General features: G+C 48.9%; 1 protein-coding gene across 1 annotated transcript; it reads right to left on the bottom strand.

Annotated features, from left to right (window-relative positions):
- Positions 1–1791: 1791 nt before the first annotated feature.
- kdm2aa (lysine (K)-specific demethylase 2Aa) lies at positions 1792–24500 on the bottom strand. The gene is given in 25 exon segments (XM_042311815.1): positions 1792–2144; positions 2320–2535; positions 2782–2928; positions 4609–4772; positions 6158–7332; positions 7500–7532; positions 8024–8329; positions 8425–8508; positions 8968–9102; positions 9341–9378; positions 9381–9591; positions 12317–12394; positions 12569–12801; positions 13769–13895; positions 14048–14163; positions 14337–14490; positions 14623–14716; positions 14880–14986; positions 15167–15202; positions 15358–15403; positions 15558–15651; positions 18822–18868; positions 19007–19085; positions 19278–19416; positions 23502–24500. Coding segments are annotated over 25 exon segments (4080 nt in total). The 5' UTR covers positions 23541–24500; the 3' UTR covers positions 1792–1962.
- Between the last annotated feature and the right edge of the window lie 416 nt (positions 24501–24916).

The raw sequence follows: 24916 nt of genomic DNA, 5'->3' as shown, positions 1-24916 counted from the left end.
GGACAATGACCCAACACACCTCCAGGCTGTGTAAGGGTTTTATTTATTTATTTTTGATTTGTTTAACACATTTTTGGTTACTACATGATTCCATGTGTCACGTCTTCACTATTATTCTACATTGTAGAAAATAGTACAAATTAAGAAAAACCCTTGAATGAGTAGGTGTGTCCAAACTTTTGACTGGCACTGTACTTGGCAACTGACCTCAACATAATTTCAATCAAGACGTGCGCGCACACTATTCATTTCAGATTTTTGTTTTAATTTTTTTTCTTTCTTGTAAAAACCACGAATTAAGAGAGAATTTCTGCAAAACATTTCAGAAAATAATTATATAATTGATTGCAATGCTACAGGCACATTACAGTCCCATTGAGCAACTGCAGTAGGGCAACCAAAACAATTCACCAAGACCACGTCCCAAATGGTACCCTATTCCCGATATACTTTTCAAAAGTAGTGCACTATATTGGGTCTAGGGTGACATTTGCGACGCACCCAACCCAAGAGCCCTCCGGTTCAACATTAACATTATAGGGGACAGAGACGGAGGGATGAACAAAACTTTACACCTGTAAAAAGACTGACAGAAAGAAAAGACATTAAAATGACAGGAGGAAAATAGTCTGTCAAATGAGGGAATTCAAAGAAGCAAAGTTAAGACCTGTAGTGGCTGGTAGTGAGAAACAACGTATTCGTCCCAAATAGCACCCTATTCCATATACAGAGTACTACCTTTGACCAGGGCTCTGTAGTAGTGTACTATGAGGAACAGGGTACCGTTTTGGATGTAACTAATGAGAGATACAGTACGTTTTTTATCCAACAAAACTCATGGCTGTAAGCGTATGGAACAGAGGTGAGGATGGCGCGAAAAGAAGAGCTGAGACAATGAGAGCCGAAATGGGGGGGGGGGGTTCCAGGAACGTGTTGGCACCCGTTTGCATTTCATCATCATCACCACCCCCTCGGTGCTTCCGAGTCCCGACGGCTCGGTTTCCCCAAGGAGTCCGTGGAAGTGTTGGACAGTGTGGCATAGAGTCTGGACCTAGTGGGACACACCAGTCATGTCTGGGTCTTCCCCAGTCCCCTTCCGAAACCTAAACCCTGATTCACTCCACTTCATGTAGACCATGTCGCACAAAAACCCACATTCAATCCATAGGGTGCCCATTTTCTTTGTTCAACCTTTTTTCTCCAATTTCGTGGTATCCAATTGGTAGTTTACAGTCTTGTCTCATTTCTGCAACTCCCGTACGGACTCGGGAGAGGCGAAGGTCGTGCGTCCTCAGAAACACAACCCAACCAAGCCGCACTGCTTCTCGACACAATGCCCGCTTAACCCGGAAGCCAGCCGCACCAATGTGTCGGAGGAAACACCGTACACCTGACGACCGTGTCAGCGTGCATTGTGCCCGGCCCGCCACAGGAGTCACTAATGCGTGATGGGACAAGGACATCATGGCCGGCCAAACCCTCCCCTAACCCGGACGACGCTGGGCCAATTTTGCGCCGCCTCATGGGTCTCCCGGTCACGTCCAGCTGCGACTGAGCCTGGACTTGAACCAGAATCTCTAGTGGCACAGCTAGCACTGCGATGCAGTGCCATAGACCACTGCACCACTCGGGAGGCCCAGGGTTCCCATTTTCAGCCCTGTTGCGTGAACAACACTAGCAAGTGTCTCTGTGCTATCCATATCATTCCTAACCCTCCTAATAAACATGATGCTGCAACAGCACATTCTCCCTCCATCCTCCCCTCTCCTCATCCTCCCATCCCAAGTGAGGAGTGGGAACATCTTTTCACTTCTGTTTTTAGCTCGCCCTCCTTTTTTTGGGGGCGTTTGTTCTCCTTTTCGGGGGAGGGGTGTTGGCTGCTCCCCATCTCTCCCCCCTGCCTGGCTGGCTGGCACGGGGTCTCTACGTGCCCCTTGCGTAGGGGTAAGAACGTGGTGAGTTTTACGATATCCTCTGAATGAGTTTCTCCTCCGTCATACAGAACAGGACGCAGTGAGAGAGGTCCGAGATGAAGCCCTCACAGCCCCGCAGCGTCACACCTTTGCAGCCCCGCAGGTCCAGCAGCGCCAGGCCAGACGCTCTCTTCAGGTACGCCAGACAGCCGTCCGTCAGCTTGTTACAACCTGGGGGAGGAGGGGGAAGGAGGGCTGAGACAGAGGTGTACAACCTGTATGAAGGAAATGAGTGCGTGTGTGTGTGTATACTTGCGAGGCTGATCTCAGCCATTGCAAATTCGCATGTGGGTTGTGTGTACCTTCAAGGTTCATCTCTATGCATTCCATGGGTGTGCGTGCCTACCTGCGAGGTTGATCTCCGTGAGCGTGTTGCGTGTGTTTGTGCCGGCGGCGGTGAGCAGGCAGATGGACTGGTCCGTGAGGTCCCTGCAGTGGGCCAGGTCCAGCCGCTCTAGCAGGGGCATGTGACGGAGAATCAGCCTCAGGGTGGAGTCACTGATGTCCAGGCCGGCTAGACGCAGCGCCACACAGCCACGCAGCCGAGACCGACTGTCACAACCTGCAGGGAGAGAGGGGTTAGATGCGTTCAGTACCGTCACACACCCACCTCATTCAATATAAAATACTTACTTACCAAACCCAACCACCTAAAAATGCTAGATTCATTCATCATAGGGGAGGTGAAGCAGCTACATAATTCCTCAAACTACTATAGTCAAACACACACGGCACCAGTGGCCTGCTGCAGTCATAACGGCCTGTAGGAAAAGGAGCCCCTGTTAGTCAGTCAGTATTGACGAGTGACCTGGTGGTATGACCAGGTCCCTGATCTGGGTGTCTTTGACCCCCTCTGCCCAGCGCAGGTCCAGGGTACGGAGGCACGGCAGGCTGGGGGTGGACAGGGCTGACATGGACGACCAGGAGCAACCTGCCATCATCAACTCCTTCAGACCTGGGGGGGGGGATAGTAGAGAGATAGAGGATGGAGTGGAGAAGGTTTTAATTCATCTTGTGATGGTAAGGTGTGTGTGTGTAGACTGTTGGTGTGTCTCTGTGTGTGTGTGCAGTAGCTACAGTGGGGCAAAAAAGTATTTAGTCAGCCACCAATTGTGCAAGTTCTCCCACTTAAAAAGATGAGAGGCCTGTAATTTATCATAGGTATATTTCAACTATGACAGACAAAATTAGAAAATCCAGAAAATCACATTGTAGGATTTTTAATGAATTGATTTGGTCAATAACAAAAAGTTTCTCAATACTTTGTTATATACCCTTTGTTGGCAATGACAGAGGTCAAACGTTTTCTGTAAGTCTTCACAAGGTTCACACACTGTTGCTGGTATTTTGGCCCATTCCTCCATGCAGATCTCCTCTAGAGCAGTGATGTTTTGGGGCTGTTGCTGGGCAACACAGACTTTCAACTCCCTCCAAAGATTTTCTATGGGGTTGAGATCTGGAGACTGGCTAGGCCACTCCAGGACCTTGAAATGCTTCTTACGAAGCTACTCCTTCGTTGCCCGGGCGGTGTGTTTGGGATCATTGTCATGCTGAAAGACCCAGCCACGTATCATCTTCAATGCCCTTGCTGATGGAAGGAGGTTTTCACTCAAAATCTCACGATACATGGCCCCATTCATTCTTTCCTTTACACGGATCAGTCGTCCCGGTCCCTTTGCAGAAAAACAGCCCCAAAGCATGATGTTTCCACCCCCATGCTTCACAGTAGGTATGGTGTTCTTTGGATGCAACTCAGCATTCTTTGTCCTCCAAACACAACGAGTTGAGTTTTTACCAAAAAGTTCTATTTTGTCATATGGTCAGATGAAACCATTCTCCCAATCTTCTTCTGGATCATCCAAATGCTCTCTAGCAAACTTCAGACGGGGCTGGACATGTACTGGCTTAAGCAGGGGGACACGTCTGGCACTGCAGGATTTGAGTCCCTGGCAGCGTAGTGTGTTACTGATGGTAGGCTTTGTTACTTTGGTCCCAGCTCTCTGCAGGTCATTCACTAGGCCCCCCGTGTGGTTCTGGGATTTTTGCTCACCGTTCTTGGGATAATTTTGACCCCACGGGGTGAGATCTTTTTCCATTTCCTAATAATTGCTCCCACAGGTGATTTCTTCAAACCAAGCTGCTTACCTATTGCAGATTGTCTTCCCAGCCTGGTGCAGGTCTACAATTTTGTTTCTGGTGTCCTTTTGACAGCTCTTTGGTCTTGGCCATAGTGGAGTTTGGAGTGTGACTGTTTGAGGTTGTGGACAGGTGTCTTTTATACTGATAAGTTCAAACAGGTGCCATTAATACAGGTAACGAGTAGAGGACAGAGGAGCCTCTTAAAGAAGAAGTTACAGGTCTGTGAGAGACAGAAATCTTGCTTGTTTGTAGGTGACCAAATACTTATTTTCCACCATAATTTGCAAATAAATTCATTAAAAAATCATACAATGTGATTTTCTGGATTTTTTTTCTCATTTTGTCTGTCATAGTTGAAGTGTACCTATGATGCAAATTACAGGCCTCATCTTTTTAAGTGGGAGAACTTGCACAATTGGTGGCTGACTAAATACTTTTTTTGCCCCACTGTATGCATGTATGTATGTATGTATGTGTGTGTATGTGTTGGTCCTACCTGGCAGGTGGTGTATGAGCAGGGTGATCTGTTTCTTGGACACGGGGGTCCAGGAAAGGTCCAGGGAGGTGGGCTGGCGTTTGATGATGCCCTGCACGGCCTGGGAGGAGAGGGAGGGACACCGCGATACATCCACACCACTCCACAGACGCTTGTCACAACTCCTACAGAGAGGAGGGAGAGGGAGGAGAGGGGTACAGAAACGAGGATAGTTAGGATGAGGATGTCAGATAAAAGGAGGTTTCCTGGTTCTGTTTCAACGCAGCTTTACTATTTTTCATCCATTAAAAATGACATGATTGTCTCCTGTCTCTGGTGTAAAAACCACACGCGTCGTGGAGAAGCCCCACAGAAAGTGCCCTTTGGTCCACAGATTAAGGAGAGTGTCATGTGCCATTTTAAAAAGGAAGAAAATATCCTAAAGCTGCATTGAACCAGAAACAAGAAATAAACTCCTTTGTCTATAGAAACAATAAGCAGGGCTGGTAATTGCCAGGGACCTCACGATATGGATTGCGATTCTACAAGTAACGCGATTGGATATGGTCATTTTATTGCGATTCGATGTTCCAAACATATTGCTCAGCATATAGATGTCTGTTGAAGAGACAACAGAGCCATGAGAAACCAGTTTGGATCAGTCATGGAAATAAGTGCTGAAAACAAAATTGGCTCCATATTTAAAAAGATGGAGAACAAGCCAACTAGCAGAAAATATTGCGATATTGTTAATACTACCGTAATTTCCGGACTATAAGCCGCTACTTTTTTCCCACGCTTTGAACCTCGCGGTTTATACAATGACGCGGCAAATTTATGGAATTTTCCCGCTTTCACAAGATTCATGCCACCAAAAAACTGAGCACCGTCACATAATGTGACGTAAATCGAGCGCGCTCAAACTTCCCATCATTCTGATTACGGTAGTAATTTTGTCACCCTCATCATGGCAAAGACACGGAGAAATGCATATGATGCAGCTTTCAAGTTAAAGGCGATCGATCTGGCTGTTGGAAAAGGAAATAGAGCTGCTGACAGCGTGGAGCATTGTCAAAACAATCCACTATCATCAACGGGTTTCGAAAGGCTGGACTGCTGCGTGTTGAAGAGGGCAGCGATCCAACATCGGATGAAGCAATTCTGAGGCTATTCAACTCCGACACCAAAGGAGATGACTTCAGTGGTTTCAGTGCACAGGAGGAGGAAGATAGTGACCAATGACTTTCTTGGTAGGCTACTGTTGAATTTTTGTTACAAGCCGTGTTTCGTTTAAAGGCTGTGTAAAGTCCATTTGTTTCAATGTACCGGTAGGCACCTGCGGCTTATAGACATGTGCTGCTTATTTATGTACAAAATACATATTTTTTAATAATTCAGTGGGTGCGGTTTATATTCAGGTGCGCTTAATAGTCCAGCAATTACGGTATATTTCGGCAAAAATAATATCCCAATATGCAACTGTGTAGATTTTTCCCCCCAATCACTAACAAGCCATGCTTATGGCTGTGAATTGGAATCTAATTAGACAGACAGACATTGTGTGACTCACCATTTGTACCAGGCCTTACAGACAGCCATACAGCTAGCCAGCTCGGCTCGGCTCAGGTAACGGAACACCGCCACCCACACCTCCTTCTCCCCTCCTTTCTCGTTTCCTACATCCTTGAAGGAGGGAAGCGACAGGAGCGAGGAAGGAGAGTGGGAGGAGTGGGGAGGAGGGGTGGGGGAGGCCGAGGAGTCAGAGTAGGAATGAGAGGCAGTGTCCCTCTCTCTTTCCCTGTCTGCTGTGTCGCCGTGGGGATTGTTGATACGGTGACGAGGCGGCCGGCCGACTGGATTCTTGGCGGGCTGGGCCAGGCCGTTGCCGGCGGCGACCGTGCCGTTTTTGTGCCACGTCTTCCCGAGGGTTTTATGCTGGACGTAACCTGGACCGCCGCCGTGGGTTCTGGGAGACATGGCGGCCTCCAGCTTGGGCACGATGGAGCCAGGGTGGAGTTTGGCCCTGGGGGGGCGCTGTAGGGTCACTGTCAGGTATGAGCCGTTTAGGAGGTCGTCGTTAAGGTCAGACACCAGGAGGACGGGAGGCTCTGGTTCAGAGTCTGACCTGTTCTCATCGTCTTCCTCGTCTTCATCCGCCACGTCCTCATCCTCCCCCTCCAGGTCCCGGGCCGAGCTGTCTTCCTCATCATCGTTTTCCTCATCATCGTCGTCGTCTTCCTCGTCGTCGTCCGTTCTCTTCCGCCTGCGGCGTTGCCGGTGGTGATGCTGCCGATCTTCCTCACTGTCTTCATCTTCCTCGTCGTCATCATCATCGTCATCCTCTGACTCGTCCCTGCGCCTCTGCATCCTGTTGCCTCCCCGGAGGCGCACTCTCCCGCCCCTCTCCCTACGCCCCCCCTCTCTATCCCCTCGGCCCGCCCCCAGCCCTCCTCTGCCGCGCCTCATCTTCAGGGAGGAGTGAGGGGCAAGCCCACTCCCGTGGCCTGCCCCTCTGTGGGAGGAGCCTCTCCAAATGCCCCGCCTCCCAGTCCCATAGCCTCTCCGAGAGGCGGAGCCACTGCCGCGAGGGCGTGGCCCGGACATCTTCTGTCCCGCGCCTCCTCCTCCGCCCCTGGAGTCTTCATCATCATCGCTGCCCGAGTCGTTGTCGTCGTCTCGGCTGTGACCACGGCGACGGTAGATCTTGGCGATGCGGCCGTCGAGATACGAAGAAGACTTGCGTTTCTGGAAGGAAGGAGGGAGGAAAGGAGAAAATGAGAGGGCAGAGGAAAGGAGCGAGGAGGGAGGAAAGGAGAGAGGAAAGAAGAGAGGGAGCGAAGTATTCTTTAGGCAAAGGGTGAAAAACTGTCTTCAATTTAATTGAACACATTTTTATTGGCTGCCATACTTACCGCGTGTAACATTTTATTCTTGTCCTCCTTCACCTGAAATCAAAAAAAGAAAAACATCAATGCAACAGAAATTCACTGTTCATTGAATACTGTAACATTTCTGTTGACATAATGCCCGCTGCACTGAAGACAGACAAGCACATTCACATCACAAGCTGCTGTTTCTCTCGCTCAACCTCCACATGCACTGGGCTTTCGTTCAGGCTACAAACACTTTCTGCTCCACAAATACCGTCTCACAAATACATGGACTAGACCTAGGTTCAAATAGTTGAAGTCTTGAGTCTGCCTGGAGTGCCAGACTTTTCTATTGGTCCATTAAGCCAGGCAAGCTGAAAACCAGCACAGATAAAGTATCTGATATCAACTCTAAAGCAAAGGGTTCTACATTCAGACAGTATTTGTGGAGCCCAAAGCCCCACGTTTACCCCAGCCCCTCCCCTCGTCAGTCAGAGCAGTGATAGGCGAGTGATGATGATGTAACGGGCGGGGGGGAAGGACTGTGGCGGCGGTAGGCCTCTCACCCTCTTCCTACGCCCGCTTGCCCATCTCCCCGCCCGCTTGAGGCCGTGCTGCTCTAGTAGTAGCTGCCCAGGGGAGGGAAGGGGCGCCTCGGAGAACCAGGAGGAGGAGGGGGGTTTGGGAACCAGCCCTGGGTATAGCAGTATCGCCCTGCCCCAGCCCTCATCACCCAACCCAGGAGCAGAGCCTGGCTCCATGGAGACCCCTAGAGGCCCCTGGGTGGAGGAGAGGGCGGTGGCGGAGAGGGGGCTCACGCCAGCGCCGAGGCCAACGGACGCCCCACTGTCATCATCATCGGTGCCCGAAGACTGACACACAGCACAGGGAGAGAGTCACGGCCGTTAGCTAGCCGGGACACAGTGTGTGTGTGTGTGTGTGTGTGTATAGATAGAGGAGGGTCTACCTCAGTGTCGGTGATTCCCAGAACACATTTGGGACACTCCCAGCAGCTGGGCAGATCTGTATTCACCACACCATCCCCTGTTACCTAGAGAGACAGAGCGGCAGAGAGGCAGAGCGGTAGAGAGACAGAGCGGTAGAGAGACAGAGAGGTAGAGAGACCGAGAGGTAGAGAGACCGAGAGGTAGAGAGACAGAGAGGTAGAGAGACAGAGAGGTAGAGAGACAGAGAGGTAGAGAGACAGAGAGGTAGAGAGACAGAGAGGTAGAGAGAGGTGGAGGGAGCAAGAGAGGTGGAGGGAGCAAGAGAGGTGGTCAGACAAGTGTAGAGCATTTTGTTTGAGAACCAACAGAGAGAGATCGAGGGACAGTTTAACCTCCATCTGTACTGATGTCAGACAACAACAAAAAGTGATGTCGTGTGTTTTAATGCCGATTTGATTGTGAGAGCTCTGGTGAGTAAGATTTCAAACATGCATTTATTACATATGGCAAATCAAGCTGAAACTTGAAGGTAGGGTATAGTTTGAGGAGAGTGTCGGGGTTACCTTGAGGCAGGCGGGGTGGGCTATCTGGGCACAGTTGGAACACTCCATGAGGGTGAGGGCGAAGACTGGCCCCTCTCCTTCCTCCTGGTTCCCCTCTGCACAGATCTCACACACCACTGACAGGGGCAGACCCGGCTGGGGGAGAGAACGGGAGGAGTTAATATACTGACAGACTAGTATATTCTGTCAGAATGACTCAAACACACACACTATACTAAGGACCCAGGCATCAAAGGCAAGCAGTAAGTGATACACACAGCTAGCAAAGAGAGGGAGACAGTGACAATGCTTCTACTGTTCGGGTGAAACATCTCACACACACATGCGCGCCCCCCCCGCTCGCTCTCTCACACACACACGTGCTCGCTCTCACCGCCAGACACTGTCGGAGCACGCAGGTCTGTTTGAGTTTCCCGGCCCGCCAAACTTCTTCATGTCCCTGCAGAAGTTACAGTCCCCGCACTCCGTCCTGACACACGCCTCGCAGCGCTTACACCGCACGCGCCGCCGCCGCAGCACGGACATGGAGGAGGCGGGCTTCTGGGGTCGCGGGGTCACCACCGTGGCAGACAGCTTGGGACGAGCCACCGGGGGTGGAGAGGGAGGGGGCTGGTACCACGACGGCTGGAAGGGTGGGGACGAGAATTATTGGGATTAAGGTTAATTCAAAGTTTTAAATAATGTTTACAATTTTTTAAATCAATGGGGGAGACGAAGGCAACAGTCCAACACTGGGCTTAATCTGTCTGGAAAAGCCCTCTGTGGATTAAATCACCCTTGGATTTAAGAGTCAGATAAGTACATGGATTTAAAGAGAGGTATGTAGCAGTCAAAGAATGTGGCATGACTTGCACTCCGTCTTATGACAATGTACAGTATGTGTGTAACACTTGCCTATATGAACAGGGCTACAGGTTTCTTACAGAACAACTACTCAAAGCAACAGTTTGAACATGATGGAATAATGATTCAACCAAAGTTGAGGACAACAGTTCACCTGACACAAGATGGAATCCAAACATTTAAACTTGATTTCACATTTACTGTAATCTGGATACTTTAAGGAACATTATAAAAATATGAATTTCAATGCACTTTTATGTGAAGAGTCTTCAACTATATAAAAAAAAAAAAGTTTTTTTTTTTTTTTTTTTAGCTCTCCTAGTTGTGCCGTTGAGGAACTAGAGCAAGCGGACTTGTAGTTGATTTGTTCGGAACACAGCCCTGCACCGGGCACAGTCACACGATTACTGTTGTGGTTCACGCTATCCAAAAACATCTCAATTGGAAACCGCAGTCTGGGTCAGGTGGGCATCATTTGAAAGCGTATTCTATTGCCAACACGACTCGCTACGTTCTAAAATACAATCTTGCAGCGTTAAGCTTTCACAGGACTTTTCAGAGAAACAGATTGGAATTTTGGTGAGCATAGAACAGTCAGGAGTGTGTGTTCCGCGGCAAAACAAATTCCACAACAAACAAACAGGCTCATTCTGTTCAGAACAGGGTATGCCGCCGTGTCCCCTTGTGTCGACACAGTGACAACGTCATGAGTTTTACGATGCGGAAATCTTGCTTGTACGACATCAAAGCGGTATTTGTTGTCATCCTCAACCTTTCCATCGTTCAAAACACATCAGAGTCCTTTACAGCATTTCCCCAGTCAGACAACAAAAAACATGGCCCAAAAAGGTGGCCCAATTAGCAAAAGGTGGCCCAATTAGCGGGAGGGACGAGGGGCATCTTCTTGTGGCGTGTGGTGCTCAAGTTCAGAAAACGGCTGTCAGTCAAAACCCATCCAGCGCTGTGAAGCAGACAGACTGAGCTCCGACGTCAGATACATCAAGTTACTTTACAGCCACTGCGTCCCAATTAAGGCACTTCTTGTTAACTCGAAATGACACAACGACAAGGTTCCGGTTGAACAAAGTTTACTATACCGTATGAACACACTACCAGGTAGCCATTACACTCAAGGCTACGTCCATCAACAACAAGACTCCCTGCGCAGGCGCACTATGACTGAGTGATAGCCCCGTAATAACAGAAACATGGGGATACTTAAAACATGGACTTATTGCCGCCCAAACCTGCCAATCTGATCCCATATATGGGTAGGAGTGTAAAGGGCCAATGTGAGCATGTGACTGAATGCGGTGTGTCTCCTCCTCACCCTCTTGGGCCACTTGACGATGGGTAGGCGTGTAAAGGGCCAATGTGAGCATGTGACTGAATGCGGTGTGTCTCCTCCTCACCCTCTTGGGCCACTTGACGATGGGTAGGAGTGTAAAGGGCCAATGTGAGCATGTGACTGAATGCGGTGTGTCTCCTCCTCACCCTCTTGGGCCACTTGACGATGGGTAGGAGTGTAAAGGGCCAATGTGAGCATGTGACTGAATGCGGTGTGTCTCCTCCTCACCCTCTTGGGCCACTTGACGATGGGTAGGAGTGTAAAGGGCCAATGTGAGCATGTGACTGAATGCGGTGTGTCTCCTCCTCACCCTCTTGGGCCACTTGACGATGGGTAGGAGTGTAAAGGGCCAATGTGAGCATGTGACTGAATGCGGTGTGTCTCCTCCTCACCCTCTTGGGCCACTTGACGATGGGTAGGAGTGTAAAGGGCCAATGTGAGCATGTGACTGAATGCGGTGTGTCTCCTCCTCACCCTCTTGGGCCACTTGACGATGGGTAGGAGTGTAAAGGGCCAATGTGAGCATGTGACTGAATGCGGTGTGTCTCCTCCTCACCCTCTTGGGCCACTTGACGATGGGTAGGAGTGTAAAGGGCCAATGTGAGCATGTGACTGAATGCGGTGTGTCTCCTCCTCACCCTCTTGGGCCACTTGACGATGGGTAGGAGTGTAAAGGGCCAATGTGAGCATGTGACTGAATGCGGTGTGTCTCCTCCTCACCCTCTTGGGTGTGTCATGTCCTCCTCACCCTCTTGGGCCACTTGACGATGGGTAGGAGTGTAAAGGGCCAATGTGAGCATGTGACTGAATGCGGTGTGTCTCCTCCTCACCCTCTTGGGCCACTTGACGATGGGTAGGAGTGTAAAGGGCCAATGTGAGCATGTGACTGAATGCGGTGTGTCTCCTCCTCACCCTCTTGGGCCACTTGACGATGGGTAGGAGTGTAAAGGGCCAATGTGAGCATGTGACTGAATGCGGTGTGTCTCCTCCTCACCCTCAAGGGCCACTTGACGATGGGTAGGAGTGTAAAGGGCCAATGTGAGCATATGACTGAATGCGGTGTCTCTCCTCCTCACCCTCTTGGGCCACATGACGATGGGTAGGAGTGTAAAGGGCCAATGTGAGCATGTGACTGAATGCGGTGTGTCTCCTCCTCACCCTCTTGGGCCACTTGACGATGGGCTTGCCAGTGTAGGACAGTTTGGGGATGTCATTTGCGTGCTCCTTCAGCAGGGCCTTACAGAGGACAAGAGAAGGTTAGTACATGAAAACACACACAAAACCGTTATAATATACCCCATTTAGCAGACGGTTTTATCCACAGTGACTTAGTCAGTCATGCGTATGCATCCACTTTGATGAGGATATTTCATTCTATCAGACACCCACATCCCTCCCTCCCTCCCTCACCCTGATGTCGTGCAGCAGAGCGGGAGCATCGTGTATGCCAGCCGGGACACAGTTCTTCTGTGAGGGCAACGACTCCAGCTTCCCCAGCAGGTTCCACAGCCCCTCCAGCTCAAAGGGCGTGAGGTGAACCTTCACCCCGGGCTTAGAGCCCGGGGTCGGGGGAGCCTCCTCTTCATCCTCCTCCTGGGTGTGCCCGTTGACTGACTCACAGGTGGAGGGGTCTCTGGTAAGACCTGGCGGGAGGGAGGGGCGGAGAGATTAAGAGGTGGAGTTGGAAAGAGAAAAGAAAATGCAGGGTTTGTAATCTAACGAAATACAGAGAACGCACGTCTCAAGTTATAGATCTCGTGCTGTCATTGAGAACAGAGAGAGAGGGGGTGAGAACAGAGAGAGAGGGGGTGAGAACAGAGAGAGAGGGGGTGAGAACAGAGAGTGGGCAGAGGGGGTGAGAACAGAGGGGGGGTGAGAACAGAGAGAGGGCAGAGGGGGTGAGAACAGAGAGAGGGCAGAGGGGGTGAGAACAGAGAGAGGGCAGAGGGGGTGAGAACAGAGAGAGGGCAGAGGGGTGAGAACAGAGGGCAGAGGGGTGAGAACAGAGGGGGGGTGAGAACAGAGAGAGGGCAGAGGGGTGAGAACAGCAGAGAGGGGGCAGAGGGGGGGTGAGAACAGAGAGAGGGCAGAGGGGGTGAGAACAGAGAGAGGGCAGAGGGGGTGAGAACAGAGAGAGGGCAGAGGGGGTGAGAACAGAGAGAGGGCAGAGGGGGTGAGAACAGAGAGAGGGCAGAGGGGGTGAGAGAACAGAGAGAGGGCAGAGGGGGTGAGGGAACAGAGGGCAGAGGGGGTGAGAACAGAGAGAGGGCAGAGGGGGTGAGAACAGAGAGAGGGCAGAGGGGGTGAGAACAGAGAGAGGGCAGAGGGGGTGAGAACAGAGAGAGGGCAGAGGGGGTGAGAACAGAGAGAGGGCAGAGGGGGTGAGAACAGAGAGAGGGCAGAGGGGGTGAGAACAGAGAGAGCAGAGGGGGGAGCAGAGAGGGGTGAGAACAGAGAGAGGGCAGAGGGGGTGAGAACAGAGAGAGGGTGAGTGAACAGAGAGAGGGTGAGTGAACAGAGAGAGGGTGAGTGAACAGAGAGAGGGTGAGTGAACAGAGAGACAGAGACAAAGAGGGGGTAGTGATAGAGGGTAGTGTTGGTGGCACTGACCGATGCCCAGGGAGTGTTTCTGGAAGTCAGGCGTGAGGTAGGAGGTGTTGGTCAGACTGAAGAGGTATCTCTCCAGCACGTACCAACACATCTCATAATAGAACGGGTAACGGAACTTGGCTGGTACCTGCAGAGACACCAAGTTCAACTTTCAATTTATTTGTAACTTCCACTACATACATTGGAACGTCTCATCTACGAGTGCTCAGGAAAAAAAAAGAAGATTCAGTACATTTAGGAGAAAGAGAGATGAAGAGAGTGTGTGTGTATGTCTCCCACCCGTGTCCTGTCCTCGATGCTGTAGATGTTGAGTTGCATGGGGATGTTGAAGCTGTGGAGGAAGTTTCCCCCAAACACCAGGGTGTCCACTGGAGTGTAGACCGCGTGGATCCAACCTGACAGGACACAAACAAAGGTAAACATTAGAAACAGGAACACTAAGTTTAAACGGTTAAATATCTGTGTGTTTATTATGGATCCCCATTAGCTACTCTTCCTGGAGTCCAGTGAAATGACAGCAGTTCTACAATCCATTCACACCAGATTTCACTACATATTAAGTGGGTACCTGAGGGGATCATGAAGGTATAGCCCTGCTTCAGCTCTATCCTCTGACAGTCCTGGGCCTTGTCTCCCAGGAAGATGTCTCCCTGTTTCCCTGACAACACCCAGTCCTCATACAGCTCCAGGTTCTGAGGCGTGGGCGGGATCAGCCAGAACACCTGACAGGAAGTAAGCGCTCGAGAGGTAAGAAGTGAGAGGACTCCAGAGTCACTCTTATTCGAGTCCCAAATAGAACGGGTCGAGACTCGAGTCCGAGTCGAACATTGTAAGATCAAGTAGTCCGTTGTTACCTTGCCTCCCCGCAGTATGTGGTACCAGACCGAGGAACCGCCGAAGTCTATGTGGAAGTCCGTGTAGCAGCCCTGCACACTCATTAGACAGTACCTGGAACATAGGAGGAGAGAAAGAGGGAAGGAGAATGCAGGTGATGAGGGAGAGGGTCGCACTTCGGGGTACTGCATATCTGTGATGGAGTTGACGGAGCCTACGGACCATGGTCAGGTTGTGCACTACATAGGGTGCCATTTGGGACACAGATGAGCCTTACTTCTGCACTTTGGGGTACTGCATGTCTGTGATGGAGTTGGTGGAGTCTCTCTGTCTCTCCTTCAGGTGCCGAGGCCACATGTTGTCCACCCAGTCTATGATGTCCACCTGATAGGGTACAAAGGAGGCGGTAAGAACAGACAGGAGGGTGTGTGCTGATGTGTGTGTGTGTGTGTCTCCCCGCGCGTCTCAGACTGGCCAATGTGGGCCTCTGGACCAGGTCAGTCAGCTTGCTGTGTGAGCGTGTATGTATGTATATATGTATGCCTGTCTGTCAGACTGACTGACTGATGCAGGCCTCTGGACCAGGTCCGTCAGCTTGGTGTGTGTGTGTATATGTGTGTGTGTATGAGCGTGTATGTATGTATGTATGTATGTATGTATGTATGTATGTATGTATGTGGTGTGTGTGTATGTATGCATGCATCTCAGACTGACCGATGCAGGCCTCTGGACCACCAGGTTCTCCAGCTTGGCATGTGGCTAAACTCCAGGCTGATGACGTTGTATAGAGTTTGTGTATGTATGTATGTATGTATGTATGTATGTATGTATGTATGTATGTATGTATGTATGTATGTATGTATGTATGCAAAAGGGAAGGTAAGAGAGTATTTGGTGTTTAAGGTTCCGCATCTGGGATGTATGCATGCATGTATATATGGGGCGACCGATGCAGGCCTCTGGACCGTAGTAACGTCTCCACTGGGCCATAGACATCTCTATACCCTTCTGAGTACTGACATCCATCACATCCATCATACGCCTGCTGCCTGGGGGAGACAAGGAAGGGGAGAGGGGTACAGACAGAGAGGTGATACGGTGAAGGAGGAACAAAGGAGAGAGACAGAAAAGAGACACCGCATTCAGTCACATGCTCACATTGGCCCTTTACACTCCTACCCATATATGGGATCAGATTGGCAGGTTTGGGCGGCAATAAGTCCATGTTTTAAGTATCCCCATGTTTCTGTTATTACGGGGCTATCACTCAGTCATAGTGCGCCTGCGCAGGGAGTCTTGTTGTTGATGGACGTGAGAGGAGGAAAAGGGAAGGTAAGAGAGTATTTGGTGTTCTATTGGGACCCCCATTAACTGTTGCTGAAGCAGAAGCTACTCTTCCAGAATATGAAACATGACATAAGAACATCAAGACAAGAACAGCTCAAGGACTGAACTACACCAATTAAAATGGGAACAAAAAAAAGGTCCTACTGACAGTTACCCACACATCATTATATGTACGGTGCATTCGAAAAGTATTCAGGCACGCTGCCTTTTTCCACATTTTGTTACATTACAGGCTTATTCTAAAATGGATTAAATAAAAAGAAAATCTCAATCTACACACAATACTCCATAATGGCAAGCGAAAACTGTTTTTTAAATTTTCCATTGATCATCTTTGAGATGTTTCTACAACCTGATTGGATTCCACCTGTGGTAAATTCCATTGATTTGGAAAGGCACACGTCTATTTAAGGTCCCACAATTGACACAGCATGTCAGAGCAAAAATCAAGCCATGAGGTTGAAAGAATTATCTGTAGAGCTCTGAGACAGGATTGCGTCGAGGCACAGATCTGGGGAAGGGTACCAAAACATTTCTGCAGCATTGCAGGTCCTCAAGAATACATTGGCCCCCATCATTCTTAAACGGAAGAAGTTTGGAACCACCAAGACTCTTCCTAGAGCTGGCCACCCGGCCAACTGACCAATCGGGGCCTTGGTCAGGGAGGTGACCAAGAACCTGATGGTCACTCTGAAAGAGCTCCAGAATTCCTCTGTGGAGATGGTTGTCCTTCTGGAAGGTTCTCCCATCTCTGCACCACTCTACCAATCAGGCCTTTATGGTAGAGTGGCCAGATGGAAACCACTCCTCAGTAAAAGGCACATGACAAGCCAGCTTGGAGTTTGCCAAAGGGCACCTAAAGGACTCTCAGACCATGAGAAATAAGATTCTCTGGTCTGATGAAACCAAGATTGAACTCTTGACCTGAATGCCAAGTGTCACGTCTGGAGGAAACCTGGCACCATCCCTACAGTGAAGCATGGTGGTGACAGCATCATGCTGTGGGGATGTTTTTCAGCAGCAGGCAGGGACTGGGAGACTGGTAAGGATCAAGGCAAAGATGAGCAAAGTACAGAGAGGTCCTTTAAAAAATATATATATTTCCAATATTTACCCCCCAATTTTGTGGTATCCAATTGTTAGTAGCTACTATCTTGTCTCATCGCTACAACTCCCGTACAGGCTCGGGACAGACGAAGGTCGAAAGTCATGCGTCCTCCGATACACAACCCAACCAAGCCGCACTGCTTCTTAACACAGCGCGCATCCAACACATAAACCAGCCGCACCAATGTGTCGGAGGAAACACAGTGCACCTGGCGACCTTGGTTAGCGTGCACTGCGCCCGGCTCGCCACAGGAGTCGCTGGTGCGCAATGAGACAAGGACATCCCTACCGACCAAACCCTCCCTAACCCGGACGACGCTAGGCCAAATGTGCGTCGCCCCACAGACATCCCGGTCGCAGCCAGTTGCGAAAGAGCCTGGGCGCGAACCCTGAGTCTCTGGTGGCCCTTAACCACTGCGCCACCCGGGAGGCCACAGAGAGATCCTTGATGAAAACCTGCTACAGAGTGCTCAGGTCCTCAGACTGGGGCGAAGGTTCACCTTCCAACAGGACAACGACCCTTAACACACAATCAAGACAACGCAAGAGTGGCTTCAGGACAAGTCTCTGAATGTCCTTGAGTGACCCGATCGAACATCTCTGGAGAGACTTGAAAATAGCTGTGCAGAGACGCTCCCCATCCAACCTGACAGAGCTTGAGAGGATCAGCAGAGAAGAATGGGAGAAACTCCCCAAATACCAAGCTTGTAGCGTGTGCCAAGCTTGTAGCGGCATACCCAAGACTCGAGGCTGTAAATGCTGCCAAAGGTGCTTCAACAAAGTACTGAGTGAAGGGTCTGAATGTATATATATATATATATATATATATATATATATTTTGTTTGTTTGTTTTGTTTTTTTGCAAAAATGTCCAAAAACCTGTTTTTGCTTTGTAAATATGGGGCATTGTGTTTAGATTGATGAAAAAAAACAATAGTTTAATCCATTTTAGAATAAGGCTGTAACATGACAAAATGTGGAAAAAGTGAAGGGGTCTGAATACTTTGAATGTCGTGTACATAATGGCTCAGTTAATTTGGTCAGATGGGGAGAGGCAATGTTCTGTGAGGTGTTGTTTTGAAGCTCATTTTTTGCGGTTTGCTTGAGTCATTTGAGATGGAAGGGTGTTCCATATGATAACGGCTCTATAGAATACTGTGTGTTGCCTTGAATCCGTTCTTGATTTGGGGACTGTGAAGAGCCCCCTGGTGGCATGTCTGGTGGGTAAGCATGCCTATCAGAGCTATATGTAACTTGATTTGGGGACTGTGAAGAGCCCCCTGGTGGCATGTCTGGTGGGTAAGCATGGCTATCAGAGCTATTTGTAACTTGATTATACAGACTATTTGGAAATTAACACAATATTTCTCATAAAAACAAGAATTGACGCAGTCAAACCTCTCCTGTACTTTGAGCCAAGAGAGACTGACATGCATACTGTTGATATTAGCCCTCGTGTGCATTGAAGGGCAACACATGCAGCTCTGTTCTGGGCCAGCTGCAGCTTTTCTAGGTCCTTCTTTGCAGCACTTCATATCACCAGGCAATACGGTCAAGATCAGATCAAACTGGAGCCTGCCGGGCTTGTTTGGTCAACTGTGGTGTTAACAATGCGAGCGAGGGAAGGAGAGAAGTAAAGGAGATGTAAATGAGGGAGTGTTATGATGGAGAAAGAGAGAAATAGAGTGAAGTGGGTTAAGGAGAGGAACTGGAAAAGGGAAGAGGCGTGTTTGGATAGAAGCACTGGAGGAGGAGGGAATCTTACCGACAAATATCTTGACGTCGTTCACACTGAAGTCTGGATCTGGCATCCTTTAGAGAGCACGACAAACCAGGGTTACATATCACTCAGACTTACAAACTCAACGCAAGTTCAGCTATTCTAATCGCCCCAGAGAGAATACAGTGAATGTGTTTCCAACAGAGTTGAGGGGGGAAAGCATGACGTACTTGATGCCCAGTCCGTCTGGATTCTCAAAGATGATCGGGTCCCTTAACCCACCTCTTTGGATGTACTCAAACGTGAGGTCTGGAAAAACAAACCACAATAAGCCATAAACTAAACAGGAATCCTCAAAGCTACTCAAGTTTGTAAGCAACGCCCAAATGAGACCCTATTCCCTTCCCTATAGTGCACTACTACTGTCAGAGGGTGCAATTTCAGACACAGACAATGTCTCAAACCCTCCGTCATTCTACTGCAATGACACCCAACACTGACCTTTCCCCTCCATGCGTTTGACCCTGTCCGAGGTGAACCTCTCGCTCGTCAGCTTCTCCTCCAGGTCAAAGGTCCTCTTCCCCTCGATCTCGTCGTCCGAGATACCATCGTCATGGTAGCGCCGCCGCGTACCCGACCGCTGGATAGAGGGGGAAAGAGGAAGAGGGGAAAGAAGAGGAAGAGGGCAAAAAGGAATAGGGATGAGGAATGTGAGGAGGAAGAAGGAAAAGGATTAAGGAACATATTTACCTCAATGTGTTCAGCAGCTGTATACCCTTCAAATCCCATCGCACTATTTTAGGGTATTTACAGTATTTCTGTAATAGTTAGGTTTAATACTTGTCCCAGGTTCTTTAAGGTATTTCAGTAACATGTAATGCTACTTAACGACCGCAGCGTTTGGCTGTGTAAACAACGCTCCCACACACAGTACATGACCTGCTCCTCCCTCCTACAAAAAGTCTCTGTATTACAACACACACTGGGGCAAGGAGGAAAGAACATACCCACACAAACCCATATCAACACAGAACACACAATACATTGATGTTCAGGCCAGGGTATCAATTCTCTCTAATGTAGCCTATCATTAATCTCCCTCACACTGACTCTCCCTTCTCTCAGGGATGGGGGGGATAAAGAGGAGGGGGGAGGGGTACCTGGAGACCTTTCTACCCAGTGCTTCCATTCCCCCTGCTCAATATTGTCCCCCATCCCCACTACTTATTCACCAGCTCTATCTGTCAACTGGGGGCTTGATGCTTCATTGATGTTTGTGTAGCGCTCATGTGATTTCAGAGTTTGCAAAAGAAATGGCCATTGGATTGATGCAAATAATCATGATATCATTCCGCCAGTAAGGCAGAGGCTACTTTTTAGACAACATTTAACTGAGAAGGTTTTTTGGGAAAGCCTTTCCGTCTACCAGCTGACGGTTATCATTAGCACGATCGATAACAGCTACACAAAGTGGACCAGGGAGTGGACCAGGGTTGCCATAGCAATGCACCAGCTGACCCAGGGAGGGGGTCCAGCAGCCCAGAGCTCAGGGACAACAATAAGGTGTCTGAGAATGCACTCTCTCCACCCGTCTCACACACCTCTAAAATATCCTCAGCCAGCCCTGAACACACACACACACACACGCCTCCTTGCAAACACCACACAATGTGAAACAACCTCACTGTACTGTCCACCAGTCAGCCACAAGCCAATGACACTATACAGCGAGACATTAAAACAGCACTAGTATCCACCGCTGTAGCAGCCAAATAAGTGCCATGAGATGCAGAATGAGGCACCAGTACCAGCCCTACCTCCAACATCTCACTGCAATCCTCCTTGGCTCCGGGTGGCCCAGCCCTTCAAGAAGACAACCCTGTCCCAGTAAATTCAAAATCCATTATCCATCTGTAAGCCAGGGTTGACGAGAGATCTTTGTTCCATTCAGGTGGTTTGGTATAGGAGAAGGACACAACGGCATTGCAGCGAGTGGTGTAACGCAGTGCGCCAGTCGGGTCTGTGCTCCCCTGGGCCACTGCCCAGTACAGTGGACAGTGGCTGCGCGTACCAAATGGCTCTCTAGATAGTGCACTGTGTAGGGTGCCATTTGAGACACAAGCATACCGTCTCTCAGTGACGCACTACGTTGCTACAGCACCCGGCGGAACCAATAACCTTTAACTGAGACATCACACAGACCAGCTGCTGGTCACGCACACCGCAGTTACCAGCTCCACCTAGTATTCCCAAGGCGGGAATTCTGCTTGTGTGACAACAGACTCTAGAGAGAGAAACAGTCTGGATTGGAGCACTACACCAGGGACATGGGAGCGGGAGGGAGTGGATCCATCTGGGAGACGCCTTGGCTGGGGAATGACGGACAGCCAGCGCCTCCAGTCTAGATCACATCCTGGGTCTCCCGGCCGGCCGCCCGCCCACTCAGCTACTCAAGAAACAATAGACGACCCGGAGCAGCACAATCGCACCACATCGCCTGAGCAACTACAGTGGGTAAGGGCACACGACAGATGCAGTATCTAACCGCATTGTCCATGTTTATTATCAAAGATCGTCGCCAAGAGACGGTGGGTCTCGGAGCCAGTACCAGCAGGGTTACAGATGTTCTCTCTCCCTCCCTGTAGCAATCCAGTATCCTCTCCATCATATTTATCTTGCCCCTTCCCTCTCCTGCAGTGCACCTTGGGGAATCCTGTGGGATGGTGACTCTACACACCTCGCACCTTCAGTGTCACCATTCCATCCCTCCTCCTCTCTTTATCTTTCTTCCCCCTCCTCCTTTATTCTCACATCCCTGGCGTAGTGCAGCAGCATCTCTCCTTCGTTCACCATCCTCCACTCCCCCTCTCCTTTTCAGAGAGAAAAAGAAGCCCGCGGTCTATCCAGCTCTGTCATTCTTCCGCCTCTGCAGTGCCTCCCCCCCAATCTCTCCCCATCCGTGTTTTCCGCATTTCTGCTCACATGGCCAGTCAGACAACCAGCCTCTCCAGTAACTTCTCCTCTTGCTTCACACAGAGCAGACAGCGTGCTCTCGCCAGTGTCCTCTCCACTCGCACCCCTCCAATCCTCTTCTCGCGCTCTACTCCCGTTTCATCACTGGCACTGTTGTATTGCAATATGCCTTGTGGAGATGCATGGCTCAAAGTACAGGCAAAGAAAAATAACTCCCTCACAGACCTAAATCTCAGCCTATTCATAATTGATAAGACGTTATCTCTGCATGATGCTGCCTGGCTACTGCTCTGAGGGACACGTTCTGCTTCTGCTCCTACAAACGTGACTATCATTCAAAACTCAACTTTAACAAATCACAACAAACACACACATACCTCCATTATACAGTATAAACATCAGGTTTATGGTCCATTGCCTAGCAACAGCCTTTTTTGTTTCACCTCACCTGTAAATATCCAGATTCTACAGTCAGGTAGACTGCAGACCCTAGTCACCCTACTAAACAGGTTCAAATTCTCTCAACATGCAGAAAAATAAAGAACTCACCCCAAACACATCAATCAATAATCTTATCTGACCCTCAATCAAAAATGTACCATGTAGCCTCCCGGGTGGCGCTGTGGTCTAAGGCACTGCATTGCAGTATTAGCTGTGCCACCAGAGACACTGGGTTTGAGTCCAGGCTCTGTCACAGCCAGCCCGGGAGGCCCGTGGGGCGGCGCACAATTGGCCCAGAGCCGGGCCCGGTGCACGCTGACCAGGTCGCCAGGTGTTTCCTCTGACACATTGGTGCGGCTGGCTTCCGAGTTGGATGGGCATTGTGTCAAGAAGCAGTGCGGTTGGGTTGTGTTTTTGAGGACACATGGCTCTCGACCTTCACCTCTCCCAAGTCGGAGTTGCAGAGATGAGACAAGACTAACTACTACCAATTGGACAGCATGAAATTGGGGAGGTACCATGTAACAAAATGTACAATATTCTTTTCCAAGGATTTAGCTAGCTCTCACACTAAATCCCAGCCATAGCCCAACCTAACCCTGTGTTCACTCCTCCAGGCATGGTTGATCCGGTCCTCTTTAACTACTCTTCCGCTGTTTGCTTTTGCAATGTTTTGGAGCGACTGTAACATGATGCACACTCCTGGCATTATTTAACCCCCAAGCGATGAACTCATGAACCTGGTTCATCTTAGAAATGCACCATATATATGGAATATGGTGCATTTCTAAGACGAACCAGGTTCATGAGTTCATCGCTTGGGGGTTAAACAATGCCAGGAGTGTGCACCATGTCACTACTTTTGACCAAAGAGCCTTGTTTATCATACTTTCTCAAGTTACAGTCAATGTGGACTACATTACGCCATCAAGCAAGACAAATCGGAGACATAAGCTTCTCAGCTATTTGGTATTGGAAATAAATTGTTACTTAGGGAAAAAAACACGAGTTATTCCCATAACCTAAACTATGAGGTACAAGTCTTGGTGCAAGTCATGGAATTGAACCGCAGACTAGTAACACAACTCACTTCCTCGGTCTTTATAATTCCAACATCTCAATCCATATGGACAGTTTTAGAACACACTAAAATATTAAGATGTCCATACTACGCCAATTTCAATATAGTTAGTAACTAGCGGTAGTCCATGCCATTTCAGATTGTTCATCACCACAAACGTCTAAAGTAACGTTTAGCGATGGATTTTTACTACAGACGTTGAAATAACGCTGGGCCAACTAGTTACTCACCAGCCGCTTGCTGAATCTTGGTCGACGCTTATCTTCCATGTTTTATGACAGTTACTTGAGACAGTGGACTGCTTTGGTAGGCGGTTCACCGATACACGTGGGTACCTGACTGCGCTGTCAAGCAGCTGAACACTACAACTAGCTCGTGATTGGAAATGTAGCTTAACTTATCTATTTCTAGTAGTGTAATATTTGTCCACTTTCACTTGCGGGTAAAAAAATAAAGAAATCCTTTCAAATCTGACTAACTAAATCTAAAATACAGTCAGCAACGTAGCCAAGTTAATACATTTTGATTTGATTAAAACAACAGTATAAAATAAAGTACGAGCGTTTACACATTGCAACGTTTGTTATTTACAGCTAACGGCAGATAATTACCACTAGGACATAGCTAGTGAAATAGTAAAGTAGAGGCTAGCTATCCCCCACCAAAGGGAAGCATTGTTGTCGATCACCAAAACAAAACCCTACCGAGAGAATGGGATTTAGCTAGCAAGCTTTAGTTTGTTGATAGCGCCAATATTGCATCTGGGATTGTAGTGTGGTTCATTATGTAAGGGTTAGCGTGTTATAGCTAACGTTAGCTATAGAGTAGCTTACTAATGATACAATTTAGACACTTGTCTGGCTAGTTTTAGGGGGTGAGGGGGGTTACCAGTCCTGGGTTATTTGCGGCATGTAGTTCAAACACTTTCTTATTATGCTGAACAAACTGTTCGCTGAACTAAAACGAACGTTAAGTTTAAAATGCAACAGCAGACAGCGAGCAATCTATTTCCAAAGGAACTTTCCGCTTTGTCTTTTGGAAAACTCCAATCAACCAAAGAGTTTAGAAAATCCTTAAAACCTGGTAATATTAAATGACATGACGTTCTATTAAAATCGACAGAGAACGCTGGTTTATTAAATCGCAGTTTTATACATAATATCCGATAAAGACGGCGGTCAGCCATCCGCCGCCATTTTCATCTCCTCACAAAACAACACTAGTTTCTCAAGACCCGCCTACAACAATAAAATCGTCCAACGAGAGCAAAGCCGGCGAGGCGCTAAATGGTCGGTAATTATGTCACTCAGAAATACATTTTGTCGATAACGATTGAACACACGTAAAACAAAGTGATACCGACACGTGAATGACCAATTAAATTGCGAGTTATTTGACGAATCGAACTCCAATTGGCAACCATTTTGCTACTATCTTCAAAAGGAGAATAATAATTGGTCAACATACAAAAAGGGTCAATAAAGCTGCCAATGAACTAACACGCAATTCAGACATCGTGTTTCCCAACTCAACCTCCTTACAATAATTGCCAGACCTGCCATATAACTTATGAACCCATAAAATTAAAATGTATTTCCGTTACACACCACCATGATTGAGTAGGCCTGTTCAAGGACGGTCGAAG

Source organism: Oncorhynchus tshawytscha, linkage group LG34 (genome assembly GCF_018296145.1).
Source record: "Oncorhynchus tshawytscha isolate Ot180627B linkage group LG34, Otsh_v2.0, whole genome shotgun sequence".
NCBI classification, from domain to species: Eukaryota; Metazoa; Chordata; class Actinopteri; order Salmoniformes; family Salmonidae; genus Oncorhynchus; species Oncorhynchus tshawytscha.
Note: the sequence above shows the minus strand (reverse complement) of the source record. Positions and strands in the feature narration are given on the sequence as shown.